The sequence below is a fragment of the Oncorhynchus tshawytscha genome, linkage group LG10, assembly GCF_018296145.1.
Source record: "Oncorhynchus tshawytscha isolate Ot180627B linkage group LG10, Otsh_v2.0, whole genome shotgun sequence".
Lineage (NCBI taxonomy): Eukaryota > Metazoa > Chordata > Actinopteri > Salmoniformes > Salmonidae > Oncorhynchus > Oncorhynchus tshawytscha.
In genome coordinates this window covers 16,362,297-16,383,370 of record NC_056438.1, presented here as the reverse complement: position 1 = coordinate 16,383,370, position 21,074 = coordinate 16,362,297, and the positions used below count along the sequence as shown (strand labels likewise).

The 21,074-nt window shown below is 45.2% G+C and overlaps 2 protein-coding genes across 2 annotated transcripts in view; both read left to right on the top strand.

The window, feature by feature from the left end:
- Nucleotides 1-13,338, top strand: LOC112259846 (splicing factor 3B subunit 2-like). Its single transcript, XM_042328207.1, is given in 23 exon segments — nt 1-212; nt 704-750; nt 873-932; nt 1,185-1,195; nt 1,197-1,410; nt 1,912-1,974; nt 3,769-3,892; nt 4,196-4,338; nt 4,732-4,840; nt 5,101-5,201; nt 7,278-7,478; nt 7,777-7,893; nt 8,145-8,225; nt 8,439-8,666; nt 9,036-9,185; nt 9,443-9,532; nt 9,742-9,849; nt 10,189-10,296; nt 10,469-10,611; nt 10,818-10,919; nt 11,041-11,140; nt 11,697-11,888; nt 12,869-13,338. Coding segments are annotated over 23 exon segments (2,694 nt in total). The 5' UTR covers nt 1-82; the 3' UTR covers nt 12,941-13,338.
- A 5,593-nt stretch (nt 13,339-18,931) lies between these two features.
- LOC112260978 (phosphofurin acidic cluster sorting protein 1) overlaps nt 18,932-21,074 on the top strand; it is a 94,956-nt gene continuing 92,813 nt past the window's right edge. Inside the window, exon 1 of the mRNA XM_042328206.1 lies at nt 18,932-19,412. Coding sequence (XP_042184140.1) covers nt 19,258-19,412 — 155 coding nt within the window. The 5' untranslated portion in view covers nt 18,932-19,257. The remainder of the gene's footprint in view (nt 19,413-21,074) is intronic.

Genomic DNA, 21,074 nt, shown 5'->3' with positions numbered 1-21,074 from the left:
GTGCCTTTCGGGATTCGTCTGGTTCTTGTTGCTGTCGTTTCTGTTGTTTCTGTAGAGAGCCATTGATCGGTAGAATTTCGAGATGGCATCTGACGGACCGCCGGGGACCGAACCTATCCCCTCCGACTTGGGGAGCTCTGTGGCGGCCCTCAATACATGGACCAACCCAGAGCTTCAGGCCAAGCTAGGCGAGCTAGGCGCACCCAACATGGGTAAGAAGCCGAAGTCGGAGCAGCAGGCTTTAAATGGGACGAATGCGTGCATTGTGTGTAGCTAGCCTGCTAGCTACTATAGCTTGTTGCTAACAGGTTATCCAGAGTTCCGCGGCAAGTTAGCTTGCTACATAGCAGGCCTTCGTGGAATTAAATGAGAGTGTAAATGATCAGCTAGTTACCTACACAATTACTATATTACAAGTTTGTTCACCTCTACGAAGATAATTTTGCTTACGAATGTCTATTCGTTAGCTAGCGAACTAGTCGATTTGATTGATAGCTAACAGCTAATCACTCGGGTGTTTAATAACTGATAATCTAAAGTGATACTTGATAGTCGCGCACGAGTCGTTGTCAGCATCCGTGCGTGAGCGACTAAGTTGAATTTAAACTTATTTCATTTGTAATTAAATAATTGTTTGTTGTTGTCCTATGTTAGTTATAGTGTTCATTGTTGGATTACAGTTATTATTTCCCTCCTTCCTCAGGTCCCAGAGAGGAGATGCTGGACAGGCTTAAGGGATATATGATGCAGGTCAGTTGTATGTGTGTGTGTGTTCACGTGTGTTAGTGCATGTGTGAGAGGGTGAGTGGAGTGTACTTCATCTGTCAATATGATCCATTGATCGGTGTGTATCTGTGTTTCCCCCCACTCAGACTGGAATGATGCTCAGCAAACCCAACCTAGGGAGTGATGATAAACCTATGACCCCGCAGGTCAGCACCAACCGACCCTATAAGGTTTTTAGACAGTCTAATCGAATCTCATTCTTACATTTCATCACTAGGATAATTTAGCTATAAACTCTGTAGTAGTTCATCAATCTGTCATGAACAGGACCAGGAGTTTTACCTTGACTGTGTGATCTGACCAGGAATACGTTTTCCTGGTTCTCACATGGTCTAGGAAAAAACACTTACTGTAATCGAAAACAACTTAACCAACTTTCTTTCCTTCCTCCCCCCCAGATGCCAGGAATCCCCCATGCCCCCGATGCCCATGCCCCCCATGCCTCCTGGAATGGGTATGCTCCAGGCGATGAGCATGATGGCAGGTGGACCCCCTCCACCAGGGATGCGTATGGGCATGGAGCCTCCAGGCATGCCCCCCGGCCTCTCCCAGGAGGACCAGCTGAAGATGGTGCAGCAGAGGGCTGCCATGATGATGCAGCACGAGGAGAGGGCCAAGCAGCAGGTACGATCTTGGCCTGCATTCAGTAAGCCTCTTGGAGTAGCCGTGCTGGTCTAGGATCAGTCTTGTAGATTATAATATTTGAAGAGCGTATGGACAGATACGACCTGATCCTAGACTCGAGTAGGATGTTGAATTGTCATATACACCGCATAGGTGCAGTGAAATGTGTTGTTTTACAGGGTCGGCCGTAGTACCGCGCCCCTGGAGCAAATTAGTGTTAAGTGCCTTGCTCTAAGGCACATCGACATATTTTTCACCTTGTTGGCTCAGGTATTCGAACCAGCGACCTCTCGGATACTGGCCCAACGCTGTAACCGCTAGCCTGCCTGCCACAAGTGTATGGCCTCAGACCCTCAAATATGGTCTCACATTGTGCCCTGGGTTTTTACCTGAGTAAGGAACGACTCCAGGCCCTAGTTGGAATGTAGTCTGCCTTCTATTGCAATGGGAAGGAAGAGGAGTTCTGGTATAGATTTGCCATTTTGTATGTGTGTATTTCAGGGGGAGTCCCGTGCTATGGAAGAGCACATGAAGGAGCAGGAACTTCTGGAGCAGCAGAAAAGGGTAGGACCTGGAGGAGACTGATTTTCATGTCTTTCTCCCATCTAAATTATTTATCAGTAGTGTTGTCACAACCAATCCCAAAGTTATCATATAGCTGCTTTACCTTGCCTGGAAATTGAAACATATCTCTCTCCCTCCATGTCTCCTCTCTCTCTCTCCTCCCTCCATGTCTCCTCTCTCTCTCTCCTCCCTCCATGTCTCCTCTCTCTCTCTCCTCCCTCCATGTCTCCTCTCTCTCTCTCCTCCCTCCATGTCTCCTCTCTCTCTCTCCTCCCTCCATGTCTCCTCTCTCTCTCTCCTCCCTCCATGTCTCCTCTCTCTCTCCCCCTCCATGTCTCCCTCTCTCTCTCCTCCCTCCATGTCTCCTCTCTCTCTCTCCTCCCTCCATGTCTCCTCTCTCTCTCTCCTCCCTCCATGTCTCCTCTCTCTCTCCTCCCTCCATGTCTCCTCTCTCTCTCTCTCCCTCCATGTCTCCTCTCTCTCTCTCCTCCCTCCATGTCTCCTCTCTCTCTCTCCCTCCATGTCTCCTCTCTCTCTCCTCCCTCCATGTCTCCTCTCTCTCTCCTCCCTCCATGTCTCCTCTCTCTCTCCTCCCTCCATGTCTCCTCTCTCTCTCCTCCCTCCATGTCTCCTCTCTCTCTCCTCCCTCCATGTCTCCTCTCTCTCCCTCCCTCCATGTCTCCTCTCTCTCTCCTCCCTCCATGTCTCCTCTCTCTCTCCTCCCTCCATGTCTCCTCTCTCTCTCCTCCCTCCATGTCTCCTCTCTCTCTCCTCCCTCCATGTCTCTTCTCTCTCTCCTCCCTCCATGTCTCCTCTCTCTCTCTCCTCCCTCCATGTCTCCTCTCTCTCTCCTCCCTCCATGTCTCCTCTCTCTCTCCTCCCTCCATGTCTCCTCTCTCTCTCCTCCCTCCATGTCTCCTCTCTCTCTCCTCCCTCCATGTCTCCTCTCTCTCTCCTCCCTCCATGTCTCCTCTCTCTCTCTCTCCCTCCATGTCTCCTCTCTCTCTCCTCCCTCCATGTCTCCTCTCTCTCTCTCTCCCTCCATGTCTCCTCTCTCTCTCCTCCCTCCATGTCTCCTCTCTCTCTCCATGTCTCCTCCTCCATGTCTCCTCTCTCTCTCCTCCCTCCATGTCTCCTCTCTCTCTCCCTCCATGTCTCCTCCATGTCTCCTCCATCTCTCTCTCTCCCTCCATGTCTCCTCTCTCTCTCCTCCCTCCATGTCTCCTCTCTCTCTCCTCCCTCCATGTCTCCTCTCTCTCTCCTCCCTCCATGTCTCCTCTCTCTCTCCTCCCTCCATGTCTTCTCTCTCTCTCCTCCCTCCATGTCTTCTCTCTCTCTCCCTCCATGTCTTCCCTCTCTCTCTCTCTCCTCCCTCCATGTCTTCCATGTCTTCTCCCTCCATGTCTTCTCTCTCTCTCCCTCCATGTCTTCTCTCTCTCTCTCCTCCCTCCATGTCTTCTCTCTCTCTCTCCTCCCTCCATGTCTTCTCTCTCTCTCTCCCTCCATGTCTTCTCTCTCTCTCCTCCCTCCATGTCTTCTCTCTCTCTCCTCCCTCCATGTCTTCTCTCTCTCTCTCCATCCCTCCATGTCTTCTCTCTCCCTCCATGTCTTCTCTCCTCCCTCCATGTCTTCTCTCCTCCCTCCATGTCTTCTCTCCTCCCTCCATGTCTTCTCTCCTCCCTCCATGTCTTCTCCATGTCTTCTCTCTCTCTCCTCCCTCCATGTCTCCTCTCCTCCCTCCATGTCTCCTCTCTCTCTCTCCTCCCTCCATGTCTCCTCTCTCCCCTCTGTCAGGCGGCGGTGATGCTGGAACATGAGAGGCAGCAGGAGCTGGCTAAGAGGCAGCATGGAGGACCAGGGCCCAGGATGTCTGACCCAGGGTCACGACCACCTGGCATGATGCCCCCCATGATGAGAGGTCAGTCCTTGGCCTGCCATCAACACTAAAATGTCAATCCTAACTTCCAATACAACTTTGTCTCTCAAGGGGGAATTGATTTGTCTACAGCGCACACTTTGTAGACAGCAGATACTCACACATAGTCACCCATATTGGCTTAACACAGTCACTATCCAAATCTAAACATATCCAATGGCATTCCTTTCTATTTTTAAGAACGTTGTGAAGGCTGTTAAGTCTATAAAGCTGTTGTGTTGACGGTGACACACACCTGGTACGTTGGTGTTGTTGGTGTCAGTTGAGATCTGGGTGTTGTTGTAGGTGTGAACCCTGGTGGAATGAACCCACCCCCTCCTGGAATGAATCCCCCCCCTCCTGGAATGAACCCACCTCCTCCTGGAATGTCCATGATGCATACCCAGAGACAGAGAGTTCCCCCTCCACCTGGAGAGGACGCCAGAGAGGTACGAACCACAGTGTTTCCACCACCGCTGCTTAATCGTTGCCGCACTCCAAAAGATATAATCAAATATTCTTTTTGTTGTTAGAAAATTATTTTCATGGTGGTTATTTTTTCAGTGTACATTTAAACAACTAAAACCAGATATAATGTATGTCGAAAAGATAATGGAGCTCTATATTTTTAAACACGATCGTCTTTGAAAATTAACAATCACCAAAATAAAAATTTGGCCGTTAGGGAGAATCTAAAATTCCAAAAATGTCATGGCATGGGGCCCCCATTGATTTTGTTATCGTCTTTGAGTCAGTCAGAGGGCATAATAACACAGGATAAGCCATGGCAGAACACAATTGCATCCGTCTAATCTCTGTATTCCTGGTGTTGTGTGTGTCAGGTGTGGCAGGGAGAGGATGTGGGTGTCGGTCCTAAGATCCCCCAGGCTCTGGAGAAGATTCTCCAACTGAAGGAGATCAGACAGGAGCAGCTCGGCGCCACCCCCACAGGTCAGAACCTGGAACTACACACTGGAGGAATGAATCATGGCCTGTATTTGGAGTAGGATCAGTTTAGCTTTTTAGGATCATAATTAATAGATCAGACCTCATACTTTGAGACGCTTTGTGAATAAAAGCCCAGATGCACCGAGAGTGCCTGATATCATCCCAATGGAACTACTGCAGTCTTAGTAATATTGTCCTGGGTTAAGAGCCCTGTTGGACCTTGACCTGACCAGTGAATGTTCTCTGTGTTTTCTATCTTCCAGAAGAGGAGGAGGAGGAGAGCCCAGAGATGGAGATGAACAACTCCTCCGCTGCCGTCCTGTCTGAGACTGAAGAGGACGACGGTTCTCTCTCTAAGAAAGACGTGAGTGTTCTATTAATTCCCCTCATCCCACCCTGCTGTCTTTGGTTGAAACTCAATTGTGTTTCCTTGATTGCTCGTGTCCTCTCGCCTCCTCAAAATGTATCGGAAGATAATGTCCAAGGGGAGGAACCTTGGATATTTTCCTCCAATGTGTTTTGAGAAGGATGCTAAGGGAGAGGTCATGAAGAGTCAAGAAAAGACTGTTGAGATTCATCCTGTTACTCCTGAAGCTCAGAGGGTCAAGGGTCAAGTTGGCATGACTCGTATTGATAACCTGCTTAATAGGGAAGCTTCTGATTCAATCTACATAAGCTCTTAGAGGCATGAGGGGTAGGAAACGGTGCCAGTTAGCGCTGGGCGATGTGGCCAAAATATATTACGGGATTAAAAATCTATATATATTTGACGGTATTTTTAGTTTTTGAATAATAAAAGTTGCACATTTGCTTTATGAGTAGTGAGCGTTCCCAGGGTGGCAACACGAACCAGAACCACCAGAACAAATTTCAGCACTTTTATGATTTCTGCATTTCCTGCACTCAGTTGTATTGGTGGAAAAAGTACCCAGTTGTCATACTTGAGTAAAAGTAAAGATACGTAGAAAATTACTCATGTTAGTGAGTCACCCAGTAAAATACTACTTGAATAAAAGTATTTGGTTTTAAATATACTTAAGTATCAAAGTAAATGTAATTTATAAAATGTACTTAAGTATTAAAAGTAAAAGTATAAACAATTTCAAATTCCTTATATTAAGAAAACCAGATTGTACCATTTTCTTTCTTTTTTAAATTTACGGATAGCCAGTGGCACACTCCAAAACTCAGACATGATTTACAAATAAAGTATTTGTGTTTAGTGAGTCCGCCAGATCAGAGGCAGTAAAGATGACCAGGGATGTTCTCTTGTCAAGTGTGTGAATTAGACCATTTTCCTGTCCTGCTAAGCATTTCAAATGTAACTTGTACTTTTAGGTGTCAGGGAAAATTTACAGTATTTTCTTTAAAAAGTTGTAAAAAATAGTAAAGATACCAAAAAAAGTACAAATACTTAAAAGTACTACTTAAGTACTTTACACCACTGCTCAATTGAGATCATTTCCACACTGCCATGTAAGGCTGCACGATATGGGCATATAATCTAGGATTTATTTTTAACCAAATGTTGCAATTGCGATTGGACTTGTCAATTAGAGCAAAACTGTTGGAATCATGGGAATATAATGACTATTCTATAGTTAGCATATAATAGTGGGCACTTTGAATACAGTGTTGTTTGAGATGAGAATTTATAAAAATGCCAGGGAGGAGTTATTGTGACAGGTTAGGAACTAAAGTGTGGATAAATGTTTCCTAGGGGACCCTATAAGCTTTGGCTACATTGCATGTTTTTTTCTTAGCCACTTGATATAGCTAACATATTCTTGCTTTGCATATTCCTCTTTGATTTAGAAGATATGGTTGCACAAACAACATGCTGATTTAGGTCTACACCATCACTGGTATTATCAGGCTGTAATAGCTACGTTTGCTCTGACTCAGTACATTTATTAGCTAGCTAGCTATTATCATTAGCGGCTAACAATTAGCGTCGCACAAGATTTAGGGCAACTTGCTAAGAAAATACAAACTAGCTGTTTGCTGATGTAAGAAACACAAGCTAATAGTGTCATTATAGAACACTAGTGGTTTTATATTAAGAAGTAAAGTGAAAACAGCATTGTTGTCGTCAACATTGTTACATGTGCTGCATTGACCATGCAGACTGAACACAAGTTGAGGAACATCAAATGTGCTCCTTGAATGACGGAGTGGGACTGGGTCTGTGTGGAAAGTGGCACGGAGAGAGAGTGGAGAGGGATGACTCAGGTAGCGAAGTAAACTATAAAAATGGACGTCACACAAGGCATATCACATTTAACAAACCAAACATTCAAATACCGTTATAGAAGGTAAAGTAAAAACCCAAACCGGTCCCTGCATCAATAACGGTATGTCATAAAATATGGTATACCGCCCAGCCCTAGTTTCAGTTATTCGCATTTTCATTCTCCCTCTTTCTTTCTCCCCTTCTCAGAAAAATCGTAAGCGCAGGAACCGTAAGAAGAAGAACAAGAAGAGGCGTGAGCAGGAGAAGAGGGAGCATGCGGAGGAGAAGAAAGAGGAGGATGGAGAGAAGGAGAAAGAGCCTGAAGTGGAGATCGAGTATATTACAGAGGAACCGGAGATCTACGATCCTAACTTCATCTTCTTCAAGAGGATCTTTGAGGCCTTCAAGGTGAGGGCCTCCATTTTAGATATTGGCTTTATGGTTCTTTATGAAAAATCTGTCAAAACATCTTAGAGATGTGTCCAATGTTATTTTTCATATTTAGTGTTTTAATGGCCCGAGACTTAAAGTAAAATCACATCAGGTTCAGTGTACCCACCAGTTCTCAGCGCAGTAGTTTCAAGAACCTCTGAACAAGCATGAAAAGTGAATAATTTTGTTGTGTTGATTTAAGGATGGAATCTGTTTGCGCGTTAGTCTTTTGCTAACAGTTCTAATAAACTGTGTTTGTCCATCCCTCTCTCAGCTGACTGATGACGTGAAGAAGGAGAAGGAGAAGGAACCAGAGAAGGAGCCGGCTCCTGCTCTAATGAGGAAGAAGGGATTTGAGGAGGAAAAGAAAGACAGCGACGACAGTGACGATGTTAGTATTCATCTCTCCTCTACATTCTCTCCATTCCTGAGCTTGGATGAAAAAATACTTCTCAAACAGGAGTGTTTATATGCTGCGTCGTCCCAATTCTCTACCCTAATGCCCTAAGTAGTGTGCACTTGTTTACTTCCCTTTGTGGAGGAATGGTGAACGATTGGGACACAGAAATAGTGTCATCTTCCAGTGCTCTCTCTCTCTTGAAGTGTTGACCTTGGAAGTTATCCTCGTGTGTGTGTGTACAGGAGATCAGACCAGATGTTCCCAAGATGTCTAAGAAGAAGCTGAGGAGAATGAACAGACTAACTGTGGCTGAACTCAAACAGGTAATACATTTACCTGCTTTTTAAGAGTTGGACATTCTAGCTCCTGTGTATTGATTAAGTTGGTGTAGAAGTTGTTCTGTACCTAACACTTTACTCATAAATGCTTGTCTATATGAGCTGATTCAGTTTGTGTGGGTGGTCACTGGAGATGTTTTAAAAGGAGATTGATAGAGATCTGTGTCCGATATTGATTTTGACCCCGTCCTCCTCCAGTTGGTGGCGCGTCCTGACGTGGTGGAGATGCACGACGTGACAGCGCAGGAACCCAAGCTGCTGGTGCACCTGAAGGCCACCAGGAACACGGTGCCCGTCCCCCGACACTGGTGCTTCAAGAGGAAGTACCTCCAGGGCAAGAGGGGTATCGAGAAGCCCCCTTTCGAGCTGCCAGAGTTCATCAAGAGGACAGGCATCCAGGAGATGAGAGAAGCTTTACAGGAGAAGGTATATGATTCTGTCCAATAGAGGGGTAGTAGCACCAGACAGTAGGCACAAGGAGGCACTGGCTGGAGGTTCCAGCTGGAAAGGTGGGTGGTGGGTGGGTTCCAGCTGTTAAAAAAGGTGGGTGGGTTCCAGCTGTTAACACCATCTCCCTACTTTTTCACTAGCATGAGGAAAATGAGCGCTTTTAAAGTATACAAACATGGCCTGTGTATTTTTCTGTTTCACGCTGCGTTTACTTCAAGTTTATTACCAAACATCAATAAATAACACACATCCGTTAAATATTTGTTCCATGAACAGCTGTATAAAATAGAGCAGTGAAACACGTTGTCAGAAGTCACACTGAATGCCGTGGTACTCTGCTTACAGGAGGATGCCAAGACCATGAAGACCAAGATGAGGGAGAAGGTGCGTCCCAAGATGGGCAAGATCGACATCGACTACCAGAAGCTCCACGACGCCTTCTTCAAGTGGCAGATGAAGCCTAAACTCTCCATCCACGGTGATCTCTACTACGAGGTAAGGATGTCTGACTGCTCAATGGGGGACTCCACTGTGTACAGCACCTAACATCAGAAACTCTACTACTACTTCCTGTTGATTGATTGGACCTTGAATGGAATAATCAGGGCTGTAATCGGTGGTTGGTTTGGGTTTCCCTCAATACCTCCTTGTTGTTGGGTCTTGAATCAACAGATGGTAGTCGGTGTACTCTGCTCTGGTGAATTAGTGTTGATTCTTACAATCTGTGTTTCTCTCGCTCTCCCTCGCTACAGGGGAAGGAGTTTGAGACGAGGCTGAAGGAGAAGAAGCCAGGCGACCTGTCAGATGAGCTGCGTATTGCTCTGGGCATGCCCGTTGGACCGGTCAGCTTTTCAGCGTCATCATTTTCCCAATGTTTTTATTATCCCACTTCCACTTTCACTCTGCTGTGGAAGCCTACGATCCCACTACCACCTTTAATGTTACTGATGGACGACTTTATAATTCTGCTTTGTTTTATTGAACTGTAATCATTCATATTGCTGATGCACCATGGTCTTGTCGCTAAAGTTGTTTCCCCCCTCCCGTGTAGAACTCCCACAAGGTTCCCCCTCCCTGGCTGATCGCCATGCAGAGATACGGACCCCCTCCCTCCTACCCCAACCTCAAGATCCCCGGGCTCAACTCGCCCATCCCCGAGGTAAGCCTGCCTTAAAGCAGACACAGGGCTCCATTCAGTCCATAGCGCTGAAGAGCTGCGCTAGAAATGTGAAGGCGATGTTCCAGAGAACACGCGCTAGACTTTTAACATTGAAATCGCACTACAGCGCAGATCTTCAGCGCTACGGATTGAATCGAGCCCATCTGCTTTAACAGTTTGTGTCCCCCTGTATTGTGTCCCCCTGTATTGTGTCGCCCTGTATTATGTCCCCCGGGAGAATTTTTCCAATGTAATAAAAGTGTTTATACTGTATTGTGAAGCTTATTACACTGAGACTTTTATTGACCCCCCCCAACTCTCCTGTTGTCTCTCTCTCAGAGCTGTTCGTTCGGCTACCATGCTGGTGGTTGGGGGAAGCCTCCTGTAGATGAGACAGGAAAGCCTCTGTACGGTGATGTGTTCGGGACCAACGCCGTCGACTTCCAGGTGAGGTCTTCCTCACACCCCTGCCCGATTCCCCTCATATACACCCTTCATTTACCATACAACACCACCGTACCCCCCACTGCCACACAGTGCTATATCTGACACACCAGCTGTCTGCTTTGGGCCAATGGCCTGTTAACTATTGTCCTATTGTCTACATGTCTGTGTGTAGGCTAAGGCGGAGGAGGAGGAGGTGGATCGTACGCCGTGGGGAGAGCTGGAGCCTTCAGACGAGGAGTCTTCTGAGGAAGAGGAGGAGGACGAGAGTGATGAGGAGAAGCCAGACGAAACCGGCTTCTTCACACCGGCAGACAGGTAGACGTGTCATTAACTGACTGTTTTAAACACATCAAGTTGACATGGACTTGAAACGAACCAGGCTTTCTCTTCTGTTGGATCAATAAGCCGTTGGTCACGTGGAACAAATTACCGGTTGCCATTTGTAGTGGGTTGTGTGTGTTGTCTTGAATACAGTGATCAGTGGTTTATTAACTCTGAGCCTGTGTGTGTGTGTGTTCCAGTGGTCTGATCACTCCCGGAGGCTTCTCGTCGGTACCTGCTGGTATGGAGACTCCAGAGCTCATTGAGCTGAGGAAGAAGAAGATTGAGGAGGCTATGGACGGGTGAGTGTGTGTGGCCAGGAATAGGTTGTGTGACTATTCACTAATATTTAATTTGTGAGTGTGTGTCGTTTTACTGTATTGTGAGTGTTTGTAACATGCATCTCTGTGTGTGTGTGTGTAGGAATGAGACTCCTCAGCTGTTCACGGTGCTCCCAGAGAGGAGAACGGGCTCTGGAGGAGCAGCCATGATGGCATCCACACACATCTACGACGTATCAGGGGTAAGGACAATGGCAAAAACACTGTGTCTGGATAAGGTCGCCCTATCAGAGATCACTACTAAACCTACCACATACCAACCACTGGGGTGTAGGCATGTTAACACTCGTACCAAAAACACAACACATAGTTAGTCCCTTACTCATACATATTCAGAGCATATTTCACTAACAATCACATACATACGTGTATGCACTGGTACTCAAACACATAGCCTCTAGCTGTGTGCTAGCTGGACGGGTAGACTTCCAGTCATTGCACAAACGCTAGTTACCATCGGCTCGCGAAACTACGTCTAACTTCCTTGTAAACCGAACGCGGAGACATACAAATGGTATCCATGAGTTGATCTGACTCTGGGGAAGTAGAAGATTCATTGCCATCTCTTTAAACACGCCTTCATGGATGTACACTCATACACTTCTCTACACCTACCTTAACCACATACACACTGACTCCCCTATTCCCCACTTTAGGCCAAAAGTAGTACACTACAGGGAATAGGGAACCGTTTCAGATGAGCTTCTTTGTCTCCCGTCTGACTCTCCTCCTCCTCAGGCCATGGCGGGCCGTAAGGCGGGCGGAGGCCAGGAGTTCCAAGGGGTAGAAGTGGCTCTGGCCCCAGAGGAGCTGGAGCTGGACCCCATGGCCATGACCCAGAAGTACGAGGAGCACGTCAGGAACCAGGAGGCCCAGGTGGAGAAGGAGGACTTCAGCGACATGGTGGCCGAGCACGCCGCTAAACAGAAGGTGACCCTGAGACACTGTAACTGTAGTGGCCATTTGTTACAGTACAAAACATATAGCTATGGTGCAAAACAGTTTGGCTACAATGTTCACTAATGAATATAACCCGGCTCCTTATAATTTGTTAGGTCTTGTAATTGTTTACCACATCCCCCTTTCCTGATCACATTTCTACTCCTCCAGGACACTCATGCTCAGACTAAAACAGATATGACAGTCAGAGAAAGCTCTGCTAGCTGTGACTTGTACTAGACTAGTCAGTATACACACAGTAATGAGGAGCTAGAAAGCCCCGGGGTGAATCTGAATGATGTGTTCTTGTATCTTCATGTCCTGTCTCCTCGTCTCAAAACACATTGTGGGAGAAAGTCAGTGGTTCCTCCCCTAAGACCTTCTTCTCCAATGTGAAGAAAGAGGACGCGAGGAGTCATCCTGGTTAATTATTGCTATAGTTTAGTACTAGCATGAAATGTATTCTGCCACTTGGGGCCGAGATGAGGGTAGGAGAATGTTGGTATGCACTGTGTTGGAAAGGCTCTTTCTCCAGTCCCATATGTAGCAGAATAAATTAACACTTAATTAACATTAACACTATGTGAAGATTAGGATCTGATTTTTGTCATTGTTAGTTAAGTGATTTAATCCTATTCAAATTTAATCTGAAACTTTTAGGAATTGTTCTATTATTATTATTTTTTAATCCACTTTCATAATAGCCATTATTGCAAAGTCTTACTTTTTTTTCTCTTGTTAAAATGTTCTCTCTCTGCTTCTGAATATGGCCGTCCTGGGATAGCAGGGTTTTCAGAGTGAAAGCAGTGTGCACATTCCTCCCTTCTTCCTTTTCTCAGCCCTGCAACATGTTGTGACGGGGTTGGAGTCATATGCCACTTTCACTAAGAGGAGAAGGTTTGATTGTACAGTTTTAGCCTTGTATGACAATATTAAGACTTTTCTTCTCCATTTCTCTCTCCACCCCACAGCAAAAGAAGAGGAAGGCCCAGCCTCAGGACACACGAGGAGGTGCCAAGAAATACAAAGAGTTCAAGTTTTAGACCACCAATAACGCACCAGGAGGAAATGGGAAGAGAGGACAGGCCGAACAAGACGAGCTCAGATTTGAACCCACACAAAACCATTTGTTAATACAGTTGTCTTTTCCTCTTAATGACAATGATAATGCGTGTCTGGCATGACTGGGGCCAATTCCATTACAATTCCAGTCCATTTTGGAAAATAAAGCAAATTCCAATTTTCATAATTGAAGAGAATTGGAATGTTTGTACTTCTGGAATTGAAATGGAATTGAGCCCAACCCTGGTGTTCTGGAGAACCGTTGCCAGGTCTCCACTGTAGGCAGAATTTATATAACCCATCTATTCTGTCGTGTGACTACTTTCCATGTAGCTGTGCTTTTCTCTTTTTGTAAATAAAAGACTCCATGTCAATCCAATCTATGGATCCAAATGGTTAATACATTTGAGGGCTAATTGTTTTTCCCTAGGCCACGTGACCCGAAATCCCCCATCCCCCACCAATAACAAGTCACATGGTGAGGGAGGAAAGGCTATAGTAATGACTTAAATGATCTAAAGCTTTAACACGGTGCTGATACATGGCTGTATGAAGTCATACCTAGCATGACGAACCATGAGCTAACCTCGTATACCCCCTGACCAAGTCAAGGCCACAGCTGACATAACAACAAGGTGTAGTTCTGGGTTAACCCACCAGGGGCTGACGGAGGATCCAGTGTGACAGTCACCTGACGTCTGGGAAACACTCACTGTGCCCTAAATAACTGATCGCAGTAACCACATGCTGACTCGGTCACTAGTACACACACAATGAGGCTCCACTGCACCATAATGCCTGGCAGGGTTTTCTGCAACACTATTCCAGGATTTGTCATCCTAGCGTATGGTAGCCTACTACAACCTCGAAGCCACTTTGTAAAAACATGACTATGTATTACGTAATATATGCCATTTAGCAAACGCTATAATCCAAAGCGATCTAGTCATGTGTGCATACATTTGACGTATGTGTGGTCCCGGGAAAGGATCGTACAGCCCATGCTCCACCAAGTGAACCATACAGGACCACATCGGCTAGTCTACTTGAAATACAGGCATCTGCTAAATGACCACCATGTGCAGTGCATTCGGAAACTATTCAGAACCCCTTTTTCTACATTTTGTTACGTTACAGCCTTATTCTAAAATGTATTCAATTAACTTTTTCCCTCATCGATCTATACACAGGTTTTTAGAAATGTTGGCAAATTTATAAAATAAAACAAATACATTATTTACATAAGAATTCAGACCCTTTGCTATGAGACTCAAAATTGAGCTCAGGTGCATCCTGTTTCCAGATGTTTCTATAATTTGGAGTCCCCTTGTGGTAAATTCAATTGATTGGACATGATTTGGAAAGACACACACGTCTATATACGGTCCCACAGTTGACAGTGCATGTCAGAGCAAAAACCAAGCCATGAGGTCGAAGGAATTGTCCGTAGAGCTCCGAGACAGAAGTGTGACGAGGTACAGATCTGGGGAAGGGAACAAAAAAAATTCTGCAGCATTAAAGGTCTGCAAGAACACAGTGCACTCCATCACTCTTAAATGGAAGAAGATTTCCTAGAGCTGGCTGCCCGGATAAACTGAGCAATCTGGGGAGAAGGGCCTTAGTCATGGAGGTGACCAAGAACATGATGGTCACTCTGACAGAGCTCCAGAGTTCTTCTGTGGAGAATCATCCAGAAAGACAACCATCTCTGCAGCTACCCCTCAGTAAAAGGCACATGATCGCCCGCATGGAGTTTGCCAAAAGGTACCTACAGAACTCTCAGACAAACAAGATTCTCTGGTCTGATGTAACCAAGATTGAAGTCTTTGGCCTGAATGCCAAGCATCATGTCTGGAGGAAACCAGGCACCGCTTATCAATTGGCCAATACCATCCATACGGTGAAGCATGGTGGTGGTGGCAACATGCTGTAGGGATGTTTTTCAGCAGCAGGGACTGGGAGACTACTCTGGATCGAGGGAAAGATTAACAGAGCAAAGTACAGAGAGATCCTTGATGAAAACCTGCTCCAGAGCGCTTAGGACCTCAGACTGGGGTGAAGGTTCACCTTCCAACAGGACAATGCAGGAGTTGCTTTGGGACAAGTCTCTAAATGTCCTTGAGTGGCCCAGCCAGAGCCTGGGCTTGAAGCCGATTGAACATCTCTGGAGAAATTTTATATGTTTAATAAACATGTCCTTGTCTCCCACTCACATACAGTACATGACCAAAAGTATGTGGACACCCACTCGTCAAACATCTCATTCAAAATCATAAGCATTAAAATGGAGTTGGTCCCCGCTTTGCTGCTATAACAGCCTCCACTCTTCTGGGAAGGCTTTCCTCTAGATGTTGGCACATTGCTGCAGGGACTTGTTTCCATTCAGCCACAAGCATTATTGAGGTCGGGCACTGATGTTGGTTGATTAGGCCTGGCTCGCAGTCGGGGTTCTAATTCATCCCAAATGTGTTTGATGGGGTTGAGGTCAGGGCTCTGTGCACGCCAGTCAAGTTCTTTCACACCAATCTCAACAAACCATTTCTGTATGGACTTCACTTTGTGCACAGGGGCATTGTCATGCTGAAACTGGAAAGGGCCTTCCCCAAACTGTTGCCACAAAGTTGGAAGCACAGAATCATCTAGAATGTCAATGTATGCTGTAGCATTAAGCTTTCCCTTCACTAGAACTAAGACTAGCCTGAACCATGAAAAACAGCCCCAGACCATTATTCCTCCTCCACCAAACTTTACAGTTGGCACAATGCATTCAGGCAGGTAGCGATCTCTGCATTCGGGCAGGTAGCGAACATGTTTCCACTTTACACCACCCCAGCCAACGCTTGGCATTGCGCATGGTGATCTTAGGCTTGTGTGCGGCTGCTCGGCCATGGAAACCTGAATCCACTAATTTGAAGGGCTGTCCACATACTTTTGTATTTATAGTCTCTCTTTGAATAGATACAGTGCTTGACTTGGACTGAAATAGGTGGTGGTACTATTTACGTTTAGGGGCAGGAGCTCCACAATACTTTTGGGCTTATATTCTATAAGAGGAAAAGGCGCTGAAGCAATAGAACATTTTCTGTGCCGGTACTCCACTCCGGTGAGCTCCTGCCCACGCCCAGCACCATTGACTAGATCTAGTCTAACACTGTTTCCTTACCACTTATTGGCAATCTGCTTCTGCATGGCAGGCGGTACCAGTGCATCAAGTCTGAAACCAACAGGCTCCTGAACAGCTTCTATCCCCAAGCCATAAGACTGCGAAATAGCTAACATAATGGCTACATGGACTGTCTGAGTTGACCCTTGTATTTTATTAGATTTTCTGTACTGTCTCTACACACACTCACACACACATTTATACTGACTCTACACAAACGCTCACATACATTCATAATTTACACTGCTGGTACTCTGTTTATCATATATCCTGATGCCTAGTCGCCTTACCGCTATACATATCTCCCTCTATCACTCCAGTATCCCTGCACATTGTAAATATGGTATTGGAACTGACCCTGTATATAGCTTCTTACTTTCTCATGTTCTTCTTATTTCTCATTTGTATATATTTTGTGTAGTTTTGTTCTACCTTATGTTATTTTTAGTGTTACATTGATATTGATTACTACATTGTTGGGTTTAGATCTTGCAAGAACGGCATTTCACTGTACTTATGCACGTGACATTAAAGCTTGAAACTGAAGTCGTCATGACAAGCGGAGCGGTGTAGTGGTGCCTGGAGAAATGGGTATAATCTCATTTTTCCTCAATGTTTTTAAACGGACCTCCTGGAGGAGGAAAGGCGCACTGTGTGAAAAATTCTATGAGAAACAGTGACATACACTCTGAATGACCTAACATGATCAATCCTATAATGATCTTTCAGGCAGGCCAACCCAAGTTGTACTGTGCAGTAGGCCAATAGTAGACCAACTATTAAAACAGATCAACTGAGTCAGAAATTCACCGGTTTCAGATTTTCAAAGTCACTTTTATTTTTTTACAGAAAACGAACAAAATAGTATGTTCTAAGAGTCCATAACAATGCTTAAACCACACCAGGAGACCACTTTTGAATTACGTTTTACTTCATATTATGAGGCATGTCTTACCTTGCTCCAAAATTCCACCATTGAGACGTGGAGGCAATGATTGTATCTTACTCACATGCGTTCTCCTGTTCTATTAGTTTTCTTTCAACATGCTTTCATTGTCTAGCAGCCAAAGGCATTATCCTAATCGTATTAGCAACCGATGATATTTGTTGTGTCTTTATTTCCCGCTTCTTTCTAACGGATTTTTCTATCTGTTCATCAAACCGATTTCGTGTGCGGTGCTCATTTTAGAACAGTTTTCCCGCAAATGACATTTTGGGACATTCACGCATAGGTCTACTGCCGAGTGTACATGGCTGGTACATTGATGCGCCTAAAATATGAAGAAATAATAGTTTATCAACATTTTAAGTTAAACATTCCGATCTGTTCCACCAGCCGTATTAATTGATACGGGGTATACCTCCACTCCACTACTTTGATTCGTATCAGTGAGGATTCCGATGTGAGTATACGCAATGCCCACTTAAAGATAATTGGATATATGGCATATACCTGCTTATACCCTCCACTACACCACTGAACAAGCTCATTGCAAATGACAATTACGCATAGTGAAATTAATGAAAATAAATCCCACTACAAGCTGGTTCAAATCGTGATACGCGTGTGTCTGATTATCAAATGACAACACCTGAGTGATTCATATTCTAACCAGACAGTAGCCAGTTTAGACTAAAATGGGCGCCACCCTTCCTTTGCAATAGGGCCTACATCAAAGTGCAGCACGTGCCCAAATCGCATGGTTAGTGCCGACGCGATAGACATAGCCTATATTATAGAGACACCATGAACATTCAATAACTCAGTAATAGGCATGGCCTAAGTCTACCTGAAGTAGCCTAGTACTGTAAAGGGGGGAAGAAGTTAGTCAACATGTGCACAGTGAACATTTCTCAAGGTCGTGTGACGCAACGAAGTTGAGCTAATGTAGGCCTAACCGGTTTTGCATCCTAACATCTTTACTGACGGCGCGATAGTATGTGGAGCCTATAATGGAGAAAGACCGTGAGTCACAAATGTTTACGTCCTAAATGGTACCCTATCACCTATATAAGCTAGTGCACGAGTTTTGACCAGGGCCCATAGGGCTTTGACGAAAAGTAGGGCACTATGTAGGAAATAGGGTGACATTTGGGATGAACGGCTGGCCTATACTGTCAGAAGCTAGTACTAACCTGGGCTGAGCTGATTAAATCCCTTTAGGGGTGGAATTTCCCAGCTCATTTGTTTTCGAATGGAGTACTTTTAAAACATCTCAAAACTAAATAGAATACCACTAAGCATGTCATACTGGAGAAATTCCTTGAATTCATCACTAGTCACACCTCTGAGGACAACATTTTTTAAGTTATCCATATGGTTGCAATCGATGAATGAGCTTGGAGAGAGGTGCCCTATAAGTTAAAAAAAAAACACAAACAAACATTCACATTGATTGATTAATCAATTTAGTTTTTTTGACTGATAACAAAATACAATTTATTTATATATAGATTTACCTGAGTGCTAATAATTTCTTAATGAACCAACTTCTAACCTTTTAAAAGCAGAATGTTGAGGGAGGGCTTCTTATTACACTGTTATTATTATGTTCTCATATCAATTCAATTCAATTCAATTCAAGGGCTTTATTGGCATGGGAAGCATGTGTTAACATTGCCAAAGCAAGTGAGGTAGACATATCTCTCTCTCACCCCCTCTCCTCACCCCCTCTCTCTCTCACCTCCCTCTCTCTCTCCCCCCCCTCTCCCTCTCTCTCTCACCCTCTCTCTCACCCTCTCTCTCTCTCTCTCCTGCAAAGGAATCGACGCGTAGGCTACGTCTTTAACAAGAGGCGTAGCTCTTTGCTTATGCATTGTGCTACTTGCCTTGGTTGAGAAATGTTTGCTTCCTGCATACACATCCAGAGACAAGTTGAGAGAAAGAAAGAGGGTTCGCTCGCTGTGAAAGCCAGGACATTGACAGTAATGTTACCATCTAGTACAACCAAAATAATAGTTATTCTATAGAGGAGAAGGATTAACTTTCGATTGCACGGACGAACATTTTTACGCATTCACTAGCCAAACTGTTCACGCACACCGTAGGTTTTGCAACGAAGAGGCAGAGGGAAAAGAAGACAGGCTATTAAACCCGTTCGTTTGAAACCCTTTTTTAGCTAACATACCTCCGTGATGTCGGAGCGAGGAGGGCTCCCGCGGACTGGAGGTGCCCCCTCCCCGCACGTGCAGCCCTCCAAACCGGTCACGATCACCTCGAATCGCCCGGTCCACATGAACCTCTACGCCACCTGGGAAGTGGACCGCTCTTCGCCAAGCTGTGTGCCGAGGTAGGAGCATTCGAGTATGAGGAGATAGTTGCTTTTCTGCCTGTCTGTTGGTTTCTTGTTTGGTCCGTGTTTACACAAAGTAGCACCGTTTGCAGAAGGCATAAAGACGCCCCCTGTATGTGTCTACTTGTGATTTTACTACCAAAAACGCTCTTAAATTCTCTTTAGGTGGTTGACATAGGAGGCATGCATTGTTTTAGGTGTCTGAGCATGATAATGCATTGCCAACCTGCAATCTTGTTGTTGTCTTGTTTACCTGGTCAACCCAGACACGTAGCAATCATATATATAGGCTCATCCACATTCTACTGAAGAGTCTTCTTGATATTCTCTAACAATGTATTTTTGATGTACATTCCCCCTCAGGCACATGGTAGGCCTACTACTAGTTCTGTATGTCTCAGTAGGTCGTGGTATTTAGGGGGGAAGTACCATATCAAATGCACCACTGGTCATTCAGGTGACATGGCTTACAGAAGAAAAAACAGTTTAAAAAAACAAACTGTCTGTCTGGATGTATTTCATCCCGTAAGCGCAAGGCTTCACCATTTGATTTCGATTCAAATATTGCTGGTGGTTTTAGCAATATTCTTACAGTCCTTATCAATTGATGAGGTCGATTTTGCTGTTATAGAATCCTCTTTTTTGAGGGTTTATCCAGATAGGGGAGTGTGTATTAATCCCATGTAATGGAGCAGTAGGAAGAGTGGCCAGGAAAGCACACACCTAACATCGATCCATGCTTATTATGAACACATTCTCAAGATCCCTCTTTGTGTGTGTGTGCGTGTGTGTGTGTGTGTGTAGTTTAGAGGTCACTGTCTGCATCTTTCTTTCTCTATCTTTCTATATTTTCATTCCCTCTCTCTCTGCTGTACTACAGTTTCTTATGCTATATGACACTTGATGTGCTCATTGGTATGTGTGTGTGTTTAAACATCTACCCTACCCCCTTCTCAATGGCCATATACAGCTCGTACAGAACTACACTGTCCTAGTAACATAACATTGGCCGATAGAAGGTTCACAGTGTGGACTAGAGGTAATGCTGCAACCTCTGGCACAGATGTTAAAGTAGTTTGGAACGTACCGTAACCTCCTCCACAGCTAGCTAGAAATGTCGCCGTTGGAGCCATCCATTTGGAACCTTTTGTATAGTTCAATCGGTTCCCAAGTTGTCAAGCGGGCGGTTACGTGTGTTGGCGTAGCTCTTTGCTTATGCATTGTGCTACTTACCTTGGTTGAGACGTTTTTTGCTTCCTGCATACACATCCAGAGACAAGTTGAGAGAAAGAAAGAGGGAGGTAGAGGACCCTGGTTCAAGCCCAGTCACAAGCAAGTTGAGGGAGGCAATGTTACATGCTAAGCTAGCACACTGACCCTGGCTATATCGGCATAGGTTTGTTACATGCTAAGCTAGCACACTGACCCTGGCTATATCGGCATAGGTTTGTTACATGCTAAGCTAGCACACTGACCCTGGCTATATCGGCATAGGTTTGTTACATGCTAAGCTAGCACACTGACCCTGGCTATATCAGCATAGGTTTGTTACATGCTAAGCTAGCACACTGACCCTGGCTATATCGGCATAGGTTTGTTACATGCTAAGCTAGCACACTGACCCTGGCTATATCGGCATAGGTTTGTTACATGCTAAGC